The sequence below is a fragment of the Phyllobates terribilis genome, unplaced genomic scaffold (genome assembly GCF_046119375.1).
Source record: "Phyllobates terribilis strain yellow unplaced genomic scaffold, ASM4611937v1 Scaffold_9__5_contigs__length_417890890, whole genome shotgun sequence".
NCBI lineage: Eukaryota > Metazoa > Chordata > Amphibia > Anura > Dendrobatidae > Phyllobates > Phyllobates terribilis.
The window spans coordinates 23,688,056-23,707,569 of NW_027362769.1; the positions used below are offsets into that span (position 1 = coordinate 23,688,056).

Sequence of the window (19,514 nt, forward strand, 5' to 3'; positions counted from 1 at the left end):
GCCTCCCTTTTGCATTAAATATAAATATGTATTTCCATTTCTTTTGCTCAAAGCCATATACACTACCACCAAAAAGGCGTCCGACTAGGCCTGTATTATAGCTCAAATTTGGTCGGTGGTGGCAGCGAATAATATTAATTGCGATATCGTGAAGCTGGCAGTTACCGTACTGGGGCGTATAAACATATTGCATGTGTTGAAATCCGGAGGTGCTTGCTGATACCTACGTAGTGAGAAATCGGGATCGTGTGCGTGCAAATTCCTGCTCAATCCTGACAGAGTGACGGCAGCGGTGGGATATTGTGTGATCTCCCCGGTGTCGTCTCTGTCGTTCCCTGACAACCAGCCCATAAAATTTAAATGGATTTTTGTTTGGAATCGTTGGAATTGTTTATGCTGAAATCCATTTCAAATCCAATAAAAACCCATACATAAACAAGTAAACCGAGGTTTCCGCAATAACACAGGGATGTTATATATAAAAAAAAATCATACAACTTTTAGGAGTTCTATGGGGAAAAATATCTGACTTAAAATTGTTTTCTATAGCAGCGGTTTTAGGAAGTTTTGTATTCTCAGTGGTGATAATTCATTTTATTACATTTGCTGCTGCTAAAATAGTTACAGTTTGAAGCTAAATGCTAACAAGCACATGTGTATATTTTAGCTCCTCAATTCCTTTTCACATTTTGTTGCAAGACCTCAACTTGTCAATGAGATTAATAATACTGGTATTTTTGGTACATATTCAAGTGCTGGGTGTGACTGCTACCAGGCAGGTCTCATTTAGACATCTGATTTTTTTCCATGCATGAGAAAAACAGACTGATTATTCTGATCATACTTTTTTTAAATGTTCTTAAGAGTTTGATCAGAGTGTTGTCTGAATGCCATCAATTTATCTCGTATGTGGAGAAATTAAAAAGAAAAATTCTACACCTACTCCATTTCGGCAGTCCGTGAAAATCGGATCACACTGGGATGTCATTGGAGTACAGTACATTTTTTTTCAAGGACCCATAGACTTGCATTGCTGATTTTGATCCTACCCTCGAATCAAAAATGGACATTTTGCCACGATTTTCCTTGGACTGCAAAAAATCATGGACATGTGATTGGCTCCATAGACTATCACAAGCACGAATACTATCCGTGAAAATCACAGCTAGCACTCATATGCAAAAATCAGATGTCTGAATGAGGCCTTAGCACCCAAATATATATTGCCCTTCTAAATAAAAGTAAGTAAAGATGCATTTTAACTCCTTCACAATGTATTTATTTCTTTTATTTATTAATTTATTTATGACAGATATATACATAGAGCATGACAGGGACATTGGAGCGGGTTCAGAAGCAGAGCTCCACACAGGGCAGATCATGGCTATGGCATATGCAGCATGTTTCCTGACAATAAACTTGTTTTTGATGCAGAAATGTCTGCAAAAATATACTTAATGTGTGCACATACCCTTAGACTAAATCAGTGATAAATTTGCTTTCTTTTTAACAGAAATAATATATTTTGTGCATAGCAGAATTTGTGTACTACTTACCATTTAATAAGGTTTGCCAAACAGCATCTGCAATACCCCAGAGACCAGAAAATATAAAAAACACTCCCAGCTGATAACGATGAGGCCTCCATAAAAATAGTGCTGCAATACTGCTGATGTTTATTACCATAGCTGTACAAAGAGAAAGAAAATAATGAATAATAATAAAAAAAATATGTGCTTGGTATCTACTGAGCTTTTAGGTGAAGTTCTCATGATGAGATTTTGGTGAGTTTTTGACAGTGTATATACAGTTCCAGCAAAGTGGATGGAATTTATAGGAGTCTTGGCAAAATAGCAGGGAAGAGGGAGAGGGAAAAAATATCAGCTCACCCGTTAGTAGACAGCTAGAGGCTCTGTGTTTGAGGTGATCCGACAGCGGAATAGCCTAGGTTCCAGGCAATCACTTGGAGTATAGAGCAAGGAAAAGAGAGCACCAGATATCCAGCGGATCTTCAAAAAATATAGCTTTTATTGGAAACGTATAAAAGCAGCCATGTCACACGGACAAAACACGGAATACTAATCCACAGAGCATGGTAGTCCCAATGCGTTTCAGCTAAGTGTTAGCCTTAATCAGGGGCTAACACTTAGCTGAAACGCGTTGGGACTACCATGCTCTGTGAATTAGTATTCTGTGTTTTGTCCGTGTGACATGGCTGCTTTTATACGTTTCCAATAAAAGCTATATTTTATGAAGATCCGCTGGATATCTGGTTCTCTCTTTTTCCTTGCTCTATATTCCAAGGAATTTATAGAAATCTCGCAATGTGCTTTTTTTTCTACACTGCATAAACTGACCTCTAGAGTGTTTTTGAAATCTGCAACATGTCAATTTCTCTTGCAAGTACTCTGAGTTTAATGTGCAGATATTCCCCACAGAATTGCATTAGATGTGGAAAATCCATAGGTAAAAGATATACTGTATGTAATCCGCACATGAATGTATTAGTAAAGTTTTGTCAAAGTCAAAGACCAGAAAGTATCACAAACAAAGCAGCATAATGTAAAACATGACACCAAAAAGAGACAAAAAGCAGCATCAAAAATGTGATAAAAAATACCAATGTAAAAAAAGCATTCAAAAACGTAATGAATAGTGTTGAGCGAGCACTAAAATGCTCGGGTGCTCGAAACTCGGGCCAAGCTCACCGTGATACTCGAGTGTTTGACCCAAGCAACGAGCCCAATGTTAGTCTATGGGAGGCCCGAGCATTTTTGCGGCGGCACCATCGGCAGTCTGTAAGCCACTTTTACGGGCTCTCAATAAAACGTTCAAAAACGAAACTGAAACTGCTTTCCTGTGAAATATGTTAAGGAACATCCTTTCCAGGGTAAAGACTTATGTATAAGGTAAAATAAATAACCAAAAACAAAAATACTCCTCCACACCTTGGGCTATGTTCACAAGTAGCATTTTTTATGGGTTTTTGCACTTTTGTATTGCTTTCAACCGTGACAAATGAATTCACCGGGAAATGTCATTTTAACATTTTACAACCTTATCTGGCCATGTGCTGTGTGACACATGCATACAGTGCTGAAAAGACATGGGAACAGCATGGGGAAGACCCCTGGATGCATCTGACACCCTGGTCACTGCCTAAAAGTGTGCCCATCAGAAGTGATCCTTAACGCATCAGAAGATGCAGACTTGCAACTATCCACGTGCAAGTCCTTGTCCCAGGGCAATGTTCAATTGTACCTCCACCATTCCTTGCAATGCAAGCGCAATAATGCAGCCTGCCACCCACTGACCCCCAGGCTGCAATACCATCCTGCTAGCTTGCTTGCACTTGAAAGGAGGCCTTTTAGGCTTGTAGAGGCAGACGCCGGCCACTATGTCATGGCTGCGTCGGCGGCCTGGTATCTATACTCATACCACAGCCGCCCGGCGGCCGGGTGTCCACACTCGGTCCCCAGCCGCCCCTATTTGTCCCGGTAACCTTCCCCACACTTTTCTTAGCCTGGCCTGCTTTAAGGCAGCATTGGCCGAGCCCACCAGACAACCAGACTCCTCCGGTGGGCCCTGGCTTCTCCATCAGGGTAGTTGAGAGTGCCAAGGTGAGGAGCATGATGATGATGAAAGAAGTTAGCATCTGCTTTGTTTTCTTGCAATGCAAGCGTAAGTGTTCAGCCTGTCACCCACCCACCCCCAGGCTGCAATACCATACTGCTAAAATTGCTTGCACTTGAAATGAGGCCTTTTAGGCTTGTGGAGGCAGACGCCGGCCACTATGACAAATGGTCCCCAGCCGCCAGGGGGCGGCCGGGTGTCCATACTCGGTCCCCAGCCGCCCCACTGCCGGGTGTCCACACACGGTCCTTAGTCGCCTGGGGGCAGCCGGGTGTCCATAAACGGTCCCCAGCCGCCCCTACTTGTCCCAGTGTGCCTTATACACAAGCGCGCATACCAAAACATTACCTGTGCCCTCCCCAGTGCATTTAGTGGGAAGGACAGCCTAACCACAAACACATGGACAAGTGAATGTGGTCAGGGATGGTCCATCTCATGGACGCCTTCACACTGGGTTAATATTGTGGAAGCCGGCACAGAGTTGGACACTGGGATGCAACACGTTCTCCAGACATAGAGGATTGCGGGTCCTGGGTCAATCAGGCTTCAACACAAAGTTCAGAAAGTAGACAGAAGCAGTGGTTGGGCTCCTACACAACGAGTAAATTATTCATGATCATGAGGCCATCCATCTCCTTAGCTTTCTGTTCCTTGGAATGCAAGCGCATGTATGTAGTAGTGGCTAGGCCTGAGGTGGTCAGCGTTTTGGCGCATATCCTACCTCCTCCAAGGATTGCTGGATGTTTCCTGCTACTATCCCAGTTCTATGACTCCTGTTAAAACAAAGCTTCAGGTGATGAATGATGGATGAGGTGGTGGCAAAGGAGAAAGAGCAGGAGGAACAGGGACCATTCACATCAATATCAGGCCAGTCAACCACACATGTCTTGTAGGGTATGTTTCTGTACCAAAAGGAGCGGTTCGGCTACACAGTTATAGGGCATACAGTGAGTGCAATGCCTACCAAAAATTTTGAAGCACTCCAATGCTCCTTGGAAGTGACATGGAGGTCAGAGGGACTTAACTAAACTGTTTTTTACATTTAGAGCAACTGGGTCTCCTGTACACTGTTGGCCTAAGCAGTGAATGGAAGGCTTTCCAAAAATTATTAGGAACTGTAATGCCCTTTGAAACAGACATGGATTACAGCGCACTAAAAACCTTCTACCCATTATTGGGGAGTGGGTCTCCGTTAGTGTTCGCCTATGCATTGAAAAGAAAAAGCTGACTAAAATTAGGAGGAAATGCAATGCCCGTTGGAAAAGTCATGAAGGTTAGAGGTAATTAAAAACAACATTTCAATGCAACTTGGAACAGCTGTGGAGTTCAGAGTGGTTTAACATGACGGTTTTAATGCCCCTTGGAAGAGACGTGGAGGTCACAGTAGCTTAACAAGACCATTTTAATGCCCCTTGGAAGAGTGGCGGAGGTCGCAGTCGAATAAAAAGACAATATCAATGCCCGGTGGAAGAGATGTGGAGGTCACAGTAGTTTAACAAGATGGTTTGAATGCCCCTTGGAAGCGTGTTGGAGGTCGCAGAGGAATAAAAAGACAATATCAATGCCCCTTGGAAGAGTGGTGGAGGTCGCAGTGAAATAAAAAGACAATATCAATGCCCCGTGGAAGAGACGTGGAGGTCACAGTAGCTTAACAAGAGGGTTTTAATGCCCCTTGGAAGTGTGGTGGAGGTCGCAGTCGAATAAAAAGACAATATCAATGCCCCTTGGAAGAGTGGTGGAGGTCGCAGTGGAATAAAAAGACAATATCAATGGCCTGTGGAGAGACGTGGAGGTCACAGTAGCTTAACAAGGCGATTTTAATGCCCCTTACAAGAGCCATGCAGTACAGCATATTAAAAACATTATTCAAATTATTGGGGAGTGGGTCTCCCATAGTCTTTGCCTATGCCTTCCAAGCAAAAGCTGCCAAAAATTAGGACAGAAGAACGTGAATGCTGGCAACACGGACCACGTTCACCCTAGTGGTATAGTGGTGGTGGAGGCTGAGGATAAGAAGAGCAAAAAACAGCCGAAAGGAGGAAGCGTATACCCATGTGTGGGTGTGAAGCGGTGCATGGGAATACACCTCCCGAAACAACACAGTGGATTTGACTTTATGTTACTCTGCTCTCATTTGGTGGTGGTGAGAAGTCTGGCCCAATCCAGCCCTTGTTCATTTTTATAAGGGTCAGCTTGTCAGCATTGTCAGTTGACAGGGGAGTGCGCTTATCAGTTATAATTCCCCCAGTGGCACTAAAAACACGCTCCGATAACACGCTAGCGGCAAGGCAGGCCAGTACCTCCAAGGCGTACAGCGCGAGTTCATTCCAAGAGTCCAGCTTGGATAACCAATAATTAAAAGGCACGGAGGAATCACAGAGAACGCTGGTACGGTCGGCAAGGTACTCCCTCACCATCTTTTGAAACTTTACACTCCTTGAGAGAGCACCCCGCGCCTCAGGGCCTGTAAGCTGGGCGGGTCTCAGAAAACTGAACGTTGACAGTGTTCCCCTGCCTCTGCTGGATTGGAGTTGATTCTCTCTCGCCTGTATGCCTTGGTTGGGCAACGAACTGTGACCTCTGCCGCTAGCGTGTTCAGATGGGAATTTTTTTAACAGTTCTGCATCAAGGGCCTTCTGGTACTGCCCCATTTTTGTAGACCTCTCCACGTCAGGAATAAGGGACTGAAAGTTTTCCTTGTAGCGGGGGGTTTAAAAGTGTCACCAAACAGTAATGACTGTCACCCAACATTTTGACAACACGAGGGTCACGGTTAAGGCAGAGTAACATAAAGTCAGCCATGCGTGCCAGAATGGTAACGGGCAATACTTCCGTGTCCTCACCAAGATGACGACTGACCATGCTCTCCTCCTCCTCCTCTTCCTCCTCCCCCCTGTCCTCAGACCACCCACGCTGAACCGACGGTATGACAGTTGTACATGTACTACCATCTACAGCGCATGATACCAGCTCCTGTTCTTCCTCCTCCTCCTCTCCCTCATTGTCCCCCAATGCACGTTGGGATGAGATGAGGCTGGGCTGTGTGTAATCGCCCGCTACGGCTTTTTGATCCATCTCATCATACACTGGCTGCAATGCCTCCTCTTTAATTCTCCGCAGAGAGCATTGCAAAAGACAGACAAGTGGGATGCTGACACTAATGATGGCGTCATCACCGCTCACCATCTTGGTGGACTCCTCAAAGTTAGTCAGGATTGTACATATGTCAGACGTCCAGTTCCACTCTTGAGGTCTTATGTGTGGAGACTGACCTTAATATTGACGGCCTTGTTGCAGCTGGTATTCCACAACTGCTCTCTTCTGCTAACAAATCCTTTGCAACATGTGGAGGGTTGGAGTTCCAACATGTGGGGACATCACATACCAGTCGGTGTGCCGGAAACTGCAAATGCTGCTGCAACACAGCAAGGGCAGCGGAAGCTGTAGCCGACTTCCGAAAATGAGCTGACAGCCGGCGTACTTTGACGAGCAGATCTGGTAACTCGGGGTACCATTTAAGAAACCACTGAAACACGAGGTTAGGCACATGAGCCAGGCATGGTACATGTGTGATCTCGCCTCAGAGCCGCCACCAGGTTACGGCCATTGTCACACATGACCATGCCTGGATGTAGGTTCAGCGGTCTCAGCCACAGATCTTCCTGCTCTTTCACAGCTGTCCACAACTCACAAGCAGTGTGAGGTTTATCACCTAAGCTTATGAGTTTCAGCACAGCCTGTTACCACTAGGCTGAGGCAGTACTGCAGTGCTTCCGGCTTGTAACTGTTGTGGTGATATCTGAGATGGAGGCTGAACATGAAGAGGAGGAGGAGGATGATGCCCAGGAGCTGTACACTGTGGGGGCAACTCTGACTGACATAGGGCCCGCAATCCTTGGTATGGGGAGGATGTGTTCCATTCCAAGGTACGACTGGGTCCCGGCTTCCACTATGTTTACCCAGTGTGCCGTCAGGGAGATGTACCATCCCTGGCCACAAGCACTTGTCCACGTGTCAGTTGTCAGGTGGACTCTCCCAGTAACTGCGTTGTTGAGGGCACTGCAGATGTTTTGGGACACTTGCTTGTGTAGTGCGGGGATGGCACACCGGGCAAAATAGTGTCAGCTGGGGACCGAGTATCGAGGGACGGCCACCGCCATAAGGTTGCGGAAGGATTCCATCTCCACCAGCCTAAAAGGCAGCATTTCCAATGACAGCAGTCGTGAAATGTTCGAATTTAGGACTGTGGCCTGTGGGGCGTTGGCTGCGAATTTGCGCTTTCGTTCAAAGGTCTGGGATATGGACAATTGAACGCTGCGGTGGGAAGTGGACGTGGACATTGATGCTGTTTCTTGAGAAACTGCCATAACAAGTGAAGACTGAGAGGAGGGGGCATCTTTGCATGCAGTATGGACAGGGGATTGCCTTGCATGCACAACAGGGGGTTCTCTTACACGCACAACAGCGGAAGAAGCAGTGGTGACTCCTGCTGACACTGGTCGTGGACCATGGGGTTCGCCCCACAAAGTGTGGGGCTTCGCTGACATGTGCCTGATCATGCTGGGGGTGGTCAGGCTGGTAGTTTTGTCAACACTGCTGATGCTGGCCTGGCAGATGGTACACTTTTTGGGGTTATCAGCAGAGTCTTTAAAAAAATTCCAGACTCTGGAAGACCTACCGGTTGTACTGGCAACGTCCCTCATGTTGGTGTTACTGGGAATGGCTGCCCACCTTCAGTCTGTGGCCACCAAACTGCTTCTTCCTGTCTGTTGTGGTACTCTGCCTCCCTCCCCCTGTGTGCTGCTGGCCTCACTCTGTGTGTCCTCCTACCAAGTTGGATCTGTTACTAGATTATCCACCATCTCCTCCTCTTACACTTCCGCACCACTGTCCTCCTCCTCACTTCATGGCAATTGTGTCTCGTCATCGTCCACCTATTGCGACAAATTGCCAGAATCACCTTCCTGTGGCCGTGGCTTTCCAAATATTTGGGCATCACTACATGGGATCTCCTCTTCCACCACTTCAAGCGGAGCAGGCGAGGTGCCCAAATATTGAAATTAACCAGTGAACAGCTCTTCAGAGTGTCCAACTGTGGGATCAGTAACTGACTGACGACACTCGTCATGGTGGGAGAAAGGAGCATCAGGGTGAGGAGAATTATGCAGTCGAGACTCACGGCTACTAACACTTGACCATGTGGAAGACAGACCGGAGGTGGTGGTGCCCAGGTGACTGGAAGTATTATCTGCTATCCAATGAATAACCTGTTCACTAGTGTTGAGCCACCACCGTAGTGTTCGAGTTCGGTTCGGTTCGTCGAACACCCGTGTGTTCGCCGAACTGTTCGTCGAACTGTTCGTCGAACACCTTCGTACACCGTTAAAACCAAAGGCAGGCAAACAAAAACACATAGAAACACATAGAAAACACCTTCAAAGGTGTCCAAAAGCTGACAAACTGCTCAGAAGACATAACTAACAGATGGAAAAGTGACAAGTACATATAGTCATGCGAAAATAAAAGAGGTGGAGGAGTAAAAGGAGGGGGAGACACAGATATAGGCATGTCATGCCCTTCTAAAATCCAAAAAGTGAGAAGCCGACACGGCCAGTTCGTTCCTGCCCGTGCCACCTCCGTGTCGCTGGGTTTGTGCCAGAGCCGCGGTGGACCCTGACGGCCAGCCCCCCTCTCCTAATACTGGTGCCTGTCCGCTGGTGGGTCGAGCCCCCCGCGGTGGGGGGGGAGTAACATCTGCAGAAGAAAGACCATCTTCCAGCCAAACTAACATGTCGACTTCTTTTCGTGGACAATGTGATACGATCCCTTTGTTACGGACACGCCCATCGCTACAAATTCCAGATGAGGCACAAAAACAGCAGGTGCTTCAACGGATATCAAGTGCTCCTTCAAGTGGGCTCTCCTCCACCTCAACTTCAACATCACAAATACTCCAGTCCTCAGAGGTGTCACCCCAATCGCACTTGCTTCCTCACAGCTCCCAAGTCTACAGCTGCCCGTCTGAGTATGGGGTAACACAGATGGTTGAGTCTGCACAGCTGTTTACTCATACTATAGCCTGGGAAACGGAGGTCTGCTCCAGAGCTTCTGTTAATCCAGACGAGGAAATGATCTGCACTGATGCCCAGAATCTTTATAAGTCGGATCCAGGACCAGATGAAGAAGGTTCTGAGCATAATGTAGACCCTCGTTCACAAACTGTAACTCCTGTTGGTGGAGACAATGATGAAGACGATGATGAGACTCAAATACCTGATTGGAGCGACAACTTGACTTTTCGGTCAGGGCAGGAAGAGGTTGGCTTTGAGGACGACGGGTGTGATAACACACAGGGTGATGATGACAAGGTTGGAGATCCCACTTACTGTCAACCCACAGTCAGCCAGTCGATGAGGTCACCCGGGCCTTTGCCTGGCCTTTGGGATGTCGCGGTGGTCGGCTCCCTGGCCCGTACCCTGGGGTCACTCTTTAAAAGGGTGGATAATTGTTCATTTTATTAGAGTTTGTGACACCACCTGTGGTATCTGGTGAGAAGCACCAGCGCTGCAGCAGTCCACTGAGGCCCGTGATAAGGCAGCTCGATGGTATAGCTCCCCACAGGTGGAGCTAGGTCTCAGGGCAGCGTATGCAGGGGGAATGCAGGACAGGCGAGACCCAGCTGGGTCAGAGCAAGAACGGAAACGGACACGGTAGTCACTTCAGTACCTTTTACTGGAGGAAATTCAGGCACATCCTGGAGCACTGTAGGGTGAAGGGTGCATATCAGGATCCTCCCCAATGAGCGGGTGTAGGGCCTCCTGTTTCTTGCCTCTGCGCAGTAAGTTTCTGACCTGCCTGGAGCTAGGCCTAACTTTGTCTCTGTCCTGCGCTGGCTGACCTTGTGGTAGGGCCTCCTCTTGAAGTTCACGCTCCCAGTATGCGGGGCCTAAGCGTCTCCTGGCTCTGTTACGTATCAGCACCTTAGCGATCCTGGGACTTGTAGTTCTCCAGGGATTCCGGTTATGCCTTACTGGGTCATAGAGATCCCGGTAAGCTCGGATCCGGTGTCCGGTAAATGCTTCGGGGTGAGCTGGTTAAGCTCCTCTGCCCCTTATGTACTAACTCGCCACTCGCCTTCGGCCTACTCGGGCCCTCAATAGCCTATACACACTAACGGCAGCTTGCCGCGCTTCACCGATCTTATGATGCCGGCACACCTTAAGCTCTATCTGGGCTCCCTGAATCTAGCTAGCAGGAGCCTCGTGCTCCACTGCTGAACTATTAACTGAGTTCTCTAGACTAGACTGAGCTCCACTGCAGACTGACCTCTCTTAGGCTTCTCTACTGCAGGAACTCTTCAGAGGAACTGAACTGCCTAGCTCCACCTTCCCTATTTATATCCCTAACGGGCTCCCTCTGCTGGTCTGAGGTGGAAGGTGGAGATGTGTGAATGTTTATGGGGGCCTCTTGTGGAGGATTCCATCAATACACTCTTCTAGGATCTGTGATACCAAGCGCAGAGGGGCGTCACAGATGCTATTGACGACGAGGTTAGGTTGCGCCTTCCTGGACAGAGACGGAGTACTGGAAGCACGTCAACAACTGCATCCTCAACCACAACTCCGCCTCTGACCACAAGTCGTAGTGGCTCTTCAGGTCGCATGGGCTCTAAGCCTTGCATAGTCTGGGCATTTATTCAGATCGATAAGGATGACCCAACTCGTGTTATCTGTAATATTTGTCAGCAAAAGCTAAGTAGAGGCCAAAAAATCCATAGTTTGAGTACTTCATGCATGTACCGTCACATGGATATGAAGCATAAGTTGCAGTGGGAAGCTCACTGTGCTACAATGCGGCCTAGCAGGCTGGGCCAACCACCGTCTGCCCCATCTTGTGCATCCGCGGCCTCTTCATCCTCTGTGACTGGGGGGACAGCAGTCACACATGTTTTTGGACGCAGACCTGCCAGCTCTTTACCTGCAACAGCCAGTGTGATTGGCAGGTCGTCAGTTCATTGGGAAGTGGAAACACCTGCTGGTGTTGAGAGCTCTCTGACATCGAGAGCACCACCTTTGGATCAAGGCAACCTAACATGTCCGCCTGCATCTTCCTCACAGACCGGCAGTTTGCCAGGGACACCCTACTCAACCCCGTCAAAGCACAACAGCCAGCCCTCGGTCCCTCAGATGTGGACAAGTAAAAGACCATTTCCTCCTAGCCATGAGAAAGCTAAGAGGTTGAATTTCACCATCTGCAAGCTGTTGGCTACAGAAATGCTGCCTTTCCGCCTGGAGGACACAGTGGATTTTTGAGACCTTATGTCCGTCGCAGTGCCCCAGTACCAGATGCCCAGTCGGCACTACTTCTCAAAGAAAGGTGTGCCTGCGCTCCACCAGCATGTCGCACACAACATCACCGCTTCTTTGAGAAACTCTGTGTGTGACAGGGTGCATTTCACCACAGACACTTGGACGAGTAGGCATGGACAGGGGCGTTACATGTCGCTGACAGGGCACTGGGTAACTATGGTGACAGCAGGACAAGGGGCTGCTGTCCAAGTCTTGCCGTCCCCGCGAGTTGTACGTCAATCCTCTTTATCTAGAAGTTCCTCCACTGCTTCTGCCTCCTCAACCTCCTCTCGGTCCTCCACCTGCACCCAAAGCCTGTCTGGTAATGCCACCTGCTTTCTAACTGCGCACCTCCTTACTATGCTGGCAGCAGGGCTCAACGGCATCAGTGTTTACTTTAAAATGTCTGGGAAATGTGAGTCACACAGCTGAGGACTTGTGGTCAGCTCTGGAGACCCAGTTTCATGAATGGTTGTCTCCACTGGACCTGCAACCAGGGAAGGCCGTGTGCGACAATGCTGCAAACCTGGGTGCGGCCCTTCGCCGGGGCAATGTTACACACGTGCCTTGTATGGCTCACGTGTTGAACCTGGTTGTTCATAAATTTTTAGCCCACTATCCCGGACTAGATGGCCTTCTGCAGAGGGCACGGTCGCTGTGTGCTCACTTCCGCCGTTCTCATCCCGCAGCTCAACGACTTACATCTCTACAGAAGTCGTTGGGCCTGCCAGTTCACCGGCTGAAATGCGATGTGCCGACACGGTGGAATTCAACTCTGCACATGTTGCAGCGACTGTGGCAGCACCGACAAGCCCTGGTGCAATAGTTTCTGACGTATAGCCTGGGCCAACGAGATCCAGAGGTGGGGCAAATCACACAGCAGGAGTGGTCTCAGATCAGGGACCTATGAAGTTGACACGCCCCCTGGGCCGTGGGGTACCCGGAGCCGGGCCGGTAGACGCTGGGGGTTGTAGTCACTGTGGCGGTGACCCGGTCCGTGACCCAGGGCGGTCAATCCAACGGTAATTTGTATATATGGATTTTATAATGTCCGACTACGCCACCTGTGGAGTGCGGCCAAAGGGGCCGCCGCTGCGGAACAGTCCTCTGAAGCTGGTGGTTTTGCTGCAATGGTATTATTACTCACCACAGGAAGAGTGCAGCTTCAGGGCAGTGTAGGTGGATGATGGTGGTTGTAGTGCAGGGAGTCAGTAATGAACACGGAGTCCGTGTGATGCAGTCCCAAGATCTTTACTCACAGTTGTTGCAGTCCAGATTACAGGTACCAGAGCTATCTCACCTGTCGTGCTGTGCGTACTTAGTGAGGGGCTCAGTCCACCCCCAGATAGCTCCGGAGTACTTAGCAGGACCCCCTTCTGTGTGTCCTTTCTCTGGCCTTCTCCCTGCACCTCACACCCAGTGACACTTCTATCCGGTATCCTCGGGCCTTGGCGGGCGACTTGTGTTCCGTCCCCTGGGTCCTATGTGGCTACCTTCTTAGTGAGACTGGTGTGGACTTTTGCCTGCAGTACATGAAATGCTGCAGCCTCCGGTTTCTAGTTGAGCCTTGCTGTTTCTCCTCTAGTTGAGGGACCGGTTCCCCTTATCTGGCCTGACCCCTCTACCTCCTGGTAGCAGCGGGAGTACAGGTGGCCTTCTGCACGGCCCGTAGCCCTAGGGTCCCTTCGGTTCCTGGAGCCTTCCTGCTCCCACTCCTCTCTTCTCTCCTTCAGTCCTGGGCCTCCCAGGCTAGGCCCGCCTCCGGAGCAGAGCTCATGCCGAGCCTCTGCTCCTGTCGCTTTTCCTCCTCTGACTGGCTTGTTCTTTCTAAGATGGCTTCCTATTTATACTCTCCCTGTCATGTGCTCCCCTAAGCTGCTCCCCTAAGCACCCACTACATAGGATCCTCCCACCAGCTAGGGACCTGGGACTGTGCTCTCCCTTAGGAGCAATCTCGCCCTAACCCCACTGCGAGTATGTGTTGGATGCAGGTGTTAGGGTCCCGAGCCATACGCCTTCCTTACCTGAGGGTGAGATACCACACCTCTGGGTGAGATGCAGTAACTCTGTGGTGACTGCACCCTCAGGGGCGCCACACACCTTTCTGCACAGTTTTGAAATGGCGACGAAGATGTTTAGTGCTGACGACGATGCCATTATCAGCATAACTATTCCGGTGATTTACATGCTGGAGCACACATTAAACAGAATTCAGAGTCAGGTGGTCGGACAAGAGGAGGTGGAGGAAGTAGAGGAGGAGTCGTATGCGGAAGGGATAACATCTCCAAGGTCCAGACGGTTGGCAGCACCAAGGAGGCAGGCATGGGAGGGTGGGGGAGAGGGATTAAACAGGGCGCATGGTAGCAGCCAAACTGTTGAGGAAGGTGCAGGAGCCGAGGAAGAAGTGGAGGATGAACTGGCGATGGGCATGGAAGACTCATCAGATGAGGGAGACCTTGATCACATTTCTGTTGTGCGAGGTTGGGGGGAGAGGGCAGAGGAAAGAAGCATGATTCTTACCTCGCTACCAACACAACAAGGACTTGGTCCTCCTGGATGCGCAAGACACATGAGTGCCTTCTTGCTGCACTACCTGCAACATGACCCTCAGATTGCAGAATTCGAAGTAATCTCGACTACTGGGTTGCCACACTCTTAGATCCCCGGTACAAAAGTAAATTTGCCGAAATAATTCCTGCCATTAAAAGGGATTGACGCATATAGGAGTATCTGCAGACGCTGTTGCAGAATCTTACATGTGCTTTTCCACAAAACACCAGTGGTGCACGAAGTGAATCTCACAGTTCTAACTTGCCAACCGCGGGACTGTCGAGTCTTCATCACTCAAACCGTAACAGTAACACAGTATCTGCTGGTAACAGCAATTTTGTGAAATCGTTTCACCACTTTTTTAGACCATCCTTTGCAAGGCCACAGGAGACAAGAAGTCTGACACATAGTCAATGCCTAGAGAGGATGGTGCAGGAGTATCTCCAAGTGAACATCGAAGCCATGACTGTGGCACTGGACCCTTGCTCATTTTGGTATTCCAATCTGGAAAAATGTCCGGAGCTCGCCACTCACGCCTTGGAGATCTTGTCATGCCCTGCAGCCAGTGTTCTCTCTGAACGTATGTTCAGCGCTGCTGATGGTGTGCTGACAGATAAGCGCACGCGGCTGTCCACTGAGAATGTAGACAGACTCACGTTCATAAAGATGAACAAATCATGGATTCGCAAGGACTTTTCTAATCCTGTGTTATCCTTGGGAGGCTAAAAGCTTGAGGATTTGGTAATATCACCTCACCAACCGTTTTAAGCAACTGTGGGGCAATTGATGCCACTTAACCCTAGAACGCATGACCATAAAAATCTACACTTTCATATACCTGGGGCCTTTTAGGCCCGTGTGCAAATAACATTGAATAACTCAAACTCAAATGACAAACAACTATATACATGAAGAATACCTAGAGTTTCAAAATTCTAACTAAAGTAATCTTGCAGAAAATAGAAAACAATTAACAGGGCGGGACTGCGAGGCCCCAGGTATGCGTTCTAGGGTTAAGTGGTGTCTGTGCCACAATTTTGGGAAAAAATGGAAACTCTTTTTGGAGTCCCCTTGCTGTGTCTTACGTGACGTTGGCATCGTCAATTCCAGGTGGTTGGGTCGCTCCCCCCCCCCTTTTAACTGTAAGAAACTACATACACTATGGCTTGGGGTAACACAGATGATTGAGTCTGAAGAGCTGTTTACTCAGAGGTCTGCTCCAAATCTTCAGTGTCTGCTAGTCAGCGTAGAATTTTTAACTGCATCTAGCCTAGGCAATACTTTTTGGGCGTAGTAGCCCAGCTGCGAAGCAAGCTGCACCGCCTGTGTATCTAATAAGAATTTTTAAATGCATCTAGCCTAGGCAGACTGTGGGGACCCCCAACCAAACCCAGACACTCAGCCCCCCTACCGCCCCCCTTTCCTTGACAATACAATAATGTAAATCTTACAACTGGATGGGTGAGGATCGGTCACAGCTTTATTAACTCCTTATACTCATTCCATTAGAAAGACATTTTATTTCTAAAATAATTCAGCTTGTTGCAGCATGCCCTGGGTCTCCACTCCGGCAACTTGGCCAACAAGTGTAACTCTCCAACATGTCCTTTCTATTTCCAGGCCACGGAGGATCCTGCGTACTCGTATGCAGGACTCTGACCCCCACCCATCACTCTTAACGCTTGTTCCACTCCGTCCTGGAGTCCTGACAGGAATATGTCCAGTCCAATATCCATTAAGTGAACACCGTCGGGCCGTATGAGGCCTGCTTTATCTCCTTTCAGTTGTCGGTGTCGTACCACTACACCGCCTCTGTCTCTTCTAAATTTTGCCATCCGAATATTTATTTCCCGCCTTGTCCGTTCGATGGCCGTGATGTCTCGCGCACCTTGCCATACCGCTATCGGCACAATCTCCGACCATACTATAGCTAGTTTTGTGAAAAATTCTCTGAAGCGCTCAGTGTCTAGTTTCATTATTGCCATTAGTTATGCGCTCTTGTGATGACCTAGGTTGTTTCCCCCGGCCTGTATAACTAAGATAACCAGACATCTTGCCTCTCTCCCTACCTTGATTACCTCCATTAGTACCTGTGGCCATAGCAGGCCTCTAATACCTCTCCAGTTGAAATATGTGTTATGAAACTCTAATTTCCTCCAGCCTGGGCGGACTTTCGCCCTTTAATCTGCCCAATATATATACGAGTGGCCTATCACCCACACTGTTGGCTTAGCGTCACCTGTAAAAGAAACAAACCACGTTAGGATAACAAGTCCGGTCTTATGTATCTTGCAAACACGTGGATCACCATCTCTCTATCCTCTGAACTTCCGTTTCTGACAGTCCTGCTCTTGCTGCTTCTGTGGCCGCGCCTATGCGGAATGAGTGTGTCCCGTAATCTTTGGGTGGTTCCCTGCCGATGTTATGCATTTATTAAATATAGCTTGGAACTGGTATCTTGATAATGGCGTCCCATCAATGTGTGATAGGAACAAATTACTTTGTGATCTGATGGTTAGATATGGTTTTACTATTGTTACCCGACTCAGTGTACCGTTTGTGGGTTGTAGAAGTACCCAAGTGCCCCTGCCCGCTGGAACCATTTTCGATTTGTGTATGCGTAGACGTATTGCATTACTGCCTATGACTACGTCCTGGTGTAATAAGCCTCCACTGGTACTAATTTTGGATTGAGGGACTAATTCAATTATGCATAGCGCCCCGAAGAAGGCGATCACAAATGCAGTAGACAGTAGTGTTGCTTCAAATTGTGAGTGTCATGTTAATGGTGTTAGGGATATGATGTGAGAAATCAGTTTTAGTGACACGGGACGGGACGTCTACACTCCTGACTTGGCTGACCCCTTTTCCACCCTTTTATGGATTGTCTGATGATGAATCTTTGTCACATCTCCCCAATTCAGTAGTTGGAAGTGAAATGCTACTCCGGTCAGACACCGCTACGCTGACGCCTCTGATATGCCCCTCATCATTAGCTGGTGGAGAAATTCTATGGTGACTTGTGATCTGGCTTGTTCACATTGGTCAACCCGTCTGCCTGCTACTAGTCGTGTCCACTCTTCCCATGCCTTACCGTATGCTTGCCACGTCGACGGGGCAACTGACGCTCTGATTAATGGCATCAACTATTCGCCACTAGATCCCATAGGGAATGTGGGCAACTGTTGTCCCGATGGGTGGGCATTGTGGAAGAGCTCTGTGAAAATCTGCCAATTGAATTGTTATAAAGCGTTAGCAGCAGCTTTAGACCCCTCAGCATAGTGGTTAGCGCGGACCCATACATTGTGTTTTAGGCACAGGAATGCTAGCCTGGGTAGTAGGCCTAGCACTGGGAGAGACGATGATGCCATCTTATTAATGCAGTGCGCTAAGCTGGTGTTTTTTGTTATGAAGCGTATATTTTTGTAAGCCAGGAGCGCGCCCCATATTTCTATTGCTACCACTATTGGGAAGAAAAATTATTTTCAGGGCTAGATGCAGCGAAAAATTATTATTAATTGAAAAGCTGGTGGAGCTTGGTATAGATGGCCTAATACAATGAGACCCACACACTGCTAGAAGGCCAAATATTTTTTCAGAGTTAAATGCAGAAAAAAATTATATTCAGTTTGCAACCTGATGGAGGTCAGTATAGATGGACTAATAGAACAAGTCCCACACACTACTAGAAGGCCAAATATTTTTTCAGAGGTAGATGCAGACAAAAAATTATTTTGAATTTGCAACCTGATGGAGGTCAGTATAGATGACTAATAGAACAAGTCCCACACACTGCTAGAAGCCCAAATATTTTTTCAGTGCTAGATGCAGAAAAAAATTATATTCAGTTTGCAACCTTATGGAGGTCAGTATAGATGGACTAATAGAACAAGTCCCACACACAGCTAGAAGCCCAAATATTTTTTCAGAGGTAGATGCAGAAAAAAATTATATTCAGTTTGCAACCTGATGGAGGTCAGTAGAGATGGACTAATAGAAGAAGTCCCACACACAGATAGAAGGCCAAATATTTTTTTAGAGCTAGATGCAGACAAAAATATATTCAGTTTGCAACCTGATGGAGGTCTGTATAGATGGATTAATAGAACAAGTCCCACACACCGCTAGAAGCCCAATATTTTTTCAGAGGTAGATGCAGAAAAAAATATATTCAGTTTGCAACCTGATGGAGGTCAGTATAGATGGACTAATACAACAAGTCCCACACACAGCTAGAAGCCCAATATTTTTTCAGAGGTAGATGCAGAAAAAAATATATTCAGTTTGCAGCCTGATGGAGGTCTGTATAGATGGATTAATAGAACAAGTCCCACACACAGCTAGAAGCCCAATATTTTTTCAGAGGTAGATGCAGAAAAAAATATATTCAGTTTGCAACCTGATGGAGGTCTGTATAGATGGATTAATAGAACAAGTCCCACACACAGATAGAAGCCCAATATTTTTTCAGAGGTAGATGCAGAAAAAAATATATTCAGTTTGCAACGTGATGGAGGTCAGTATAGATGGACTAATACAACAAGTCCCACACACAGCTAGAAGCCCAATATTTTTTCAGAGGTAGATGCAGAAAAAAATATATTCAGTTTGCAACCTGATGGAGGTCTGTATAGATGGATTAATAGAACAAGTCCCACACACAGCTAGAAGCCCATTATTTTTTCAGAGGTAGATGCAGAAAAAAATATATTCAGTTTGCAACCTGATGGAGGTCTGTATAGATGGATTAATAGAACAAGTCCCACACACAGCTAGAAGCCCAATATTTTTTCAGAGGTAGATGCAGAAAAAAATATATTCAGTTTGCAACCTGATGGAGGTCAGTATAGATGGACTAATACAACAAGTCCCACACACAGCTAGAAGCCCAATATTTTTTCAGAGGTAGATGCAGAAAAAAATATATTCAGTTTGCAACCTGATGGAGGTCTGTATAGATGGATTAATAGAACAAGTCCCACA

General features: G+C 47.6%; 1 protein-coding gene across 2 annotated transcripts in view; it reads right to left on the minus strand.

Annotated features, from left to right (window-relative positions):
* LOC141161494 (protein unc-93 homolog A-like) overlaps positions 1–19,514 on the minus strand; it is a 223,718-nt gene that overhangs the window by 18,226 nt on the left and 185,978 nt on the right. For both annotated transcript variants that reach the window (XM_073646339.1, XM_073646338.1), the window contains one exon: positions 1,557–1,688. In XM_073646339.1, coding sequence (XP_073502440.1) covers positions 1,557–1,688 — 132 coding nt within the window. The remainder of the gene's footprint in view (positions 1–1,556; positions 1,689–19,514) is intronic.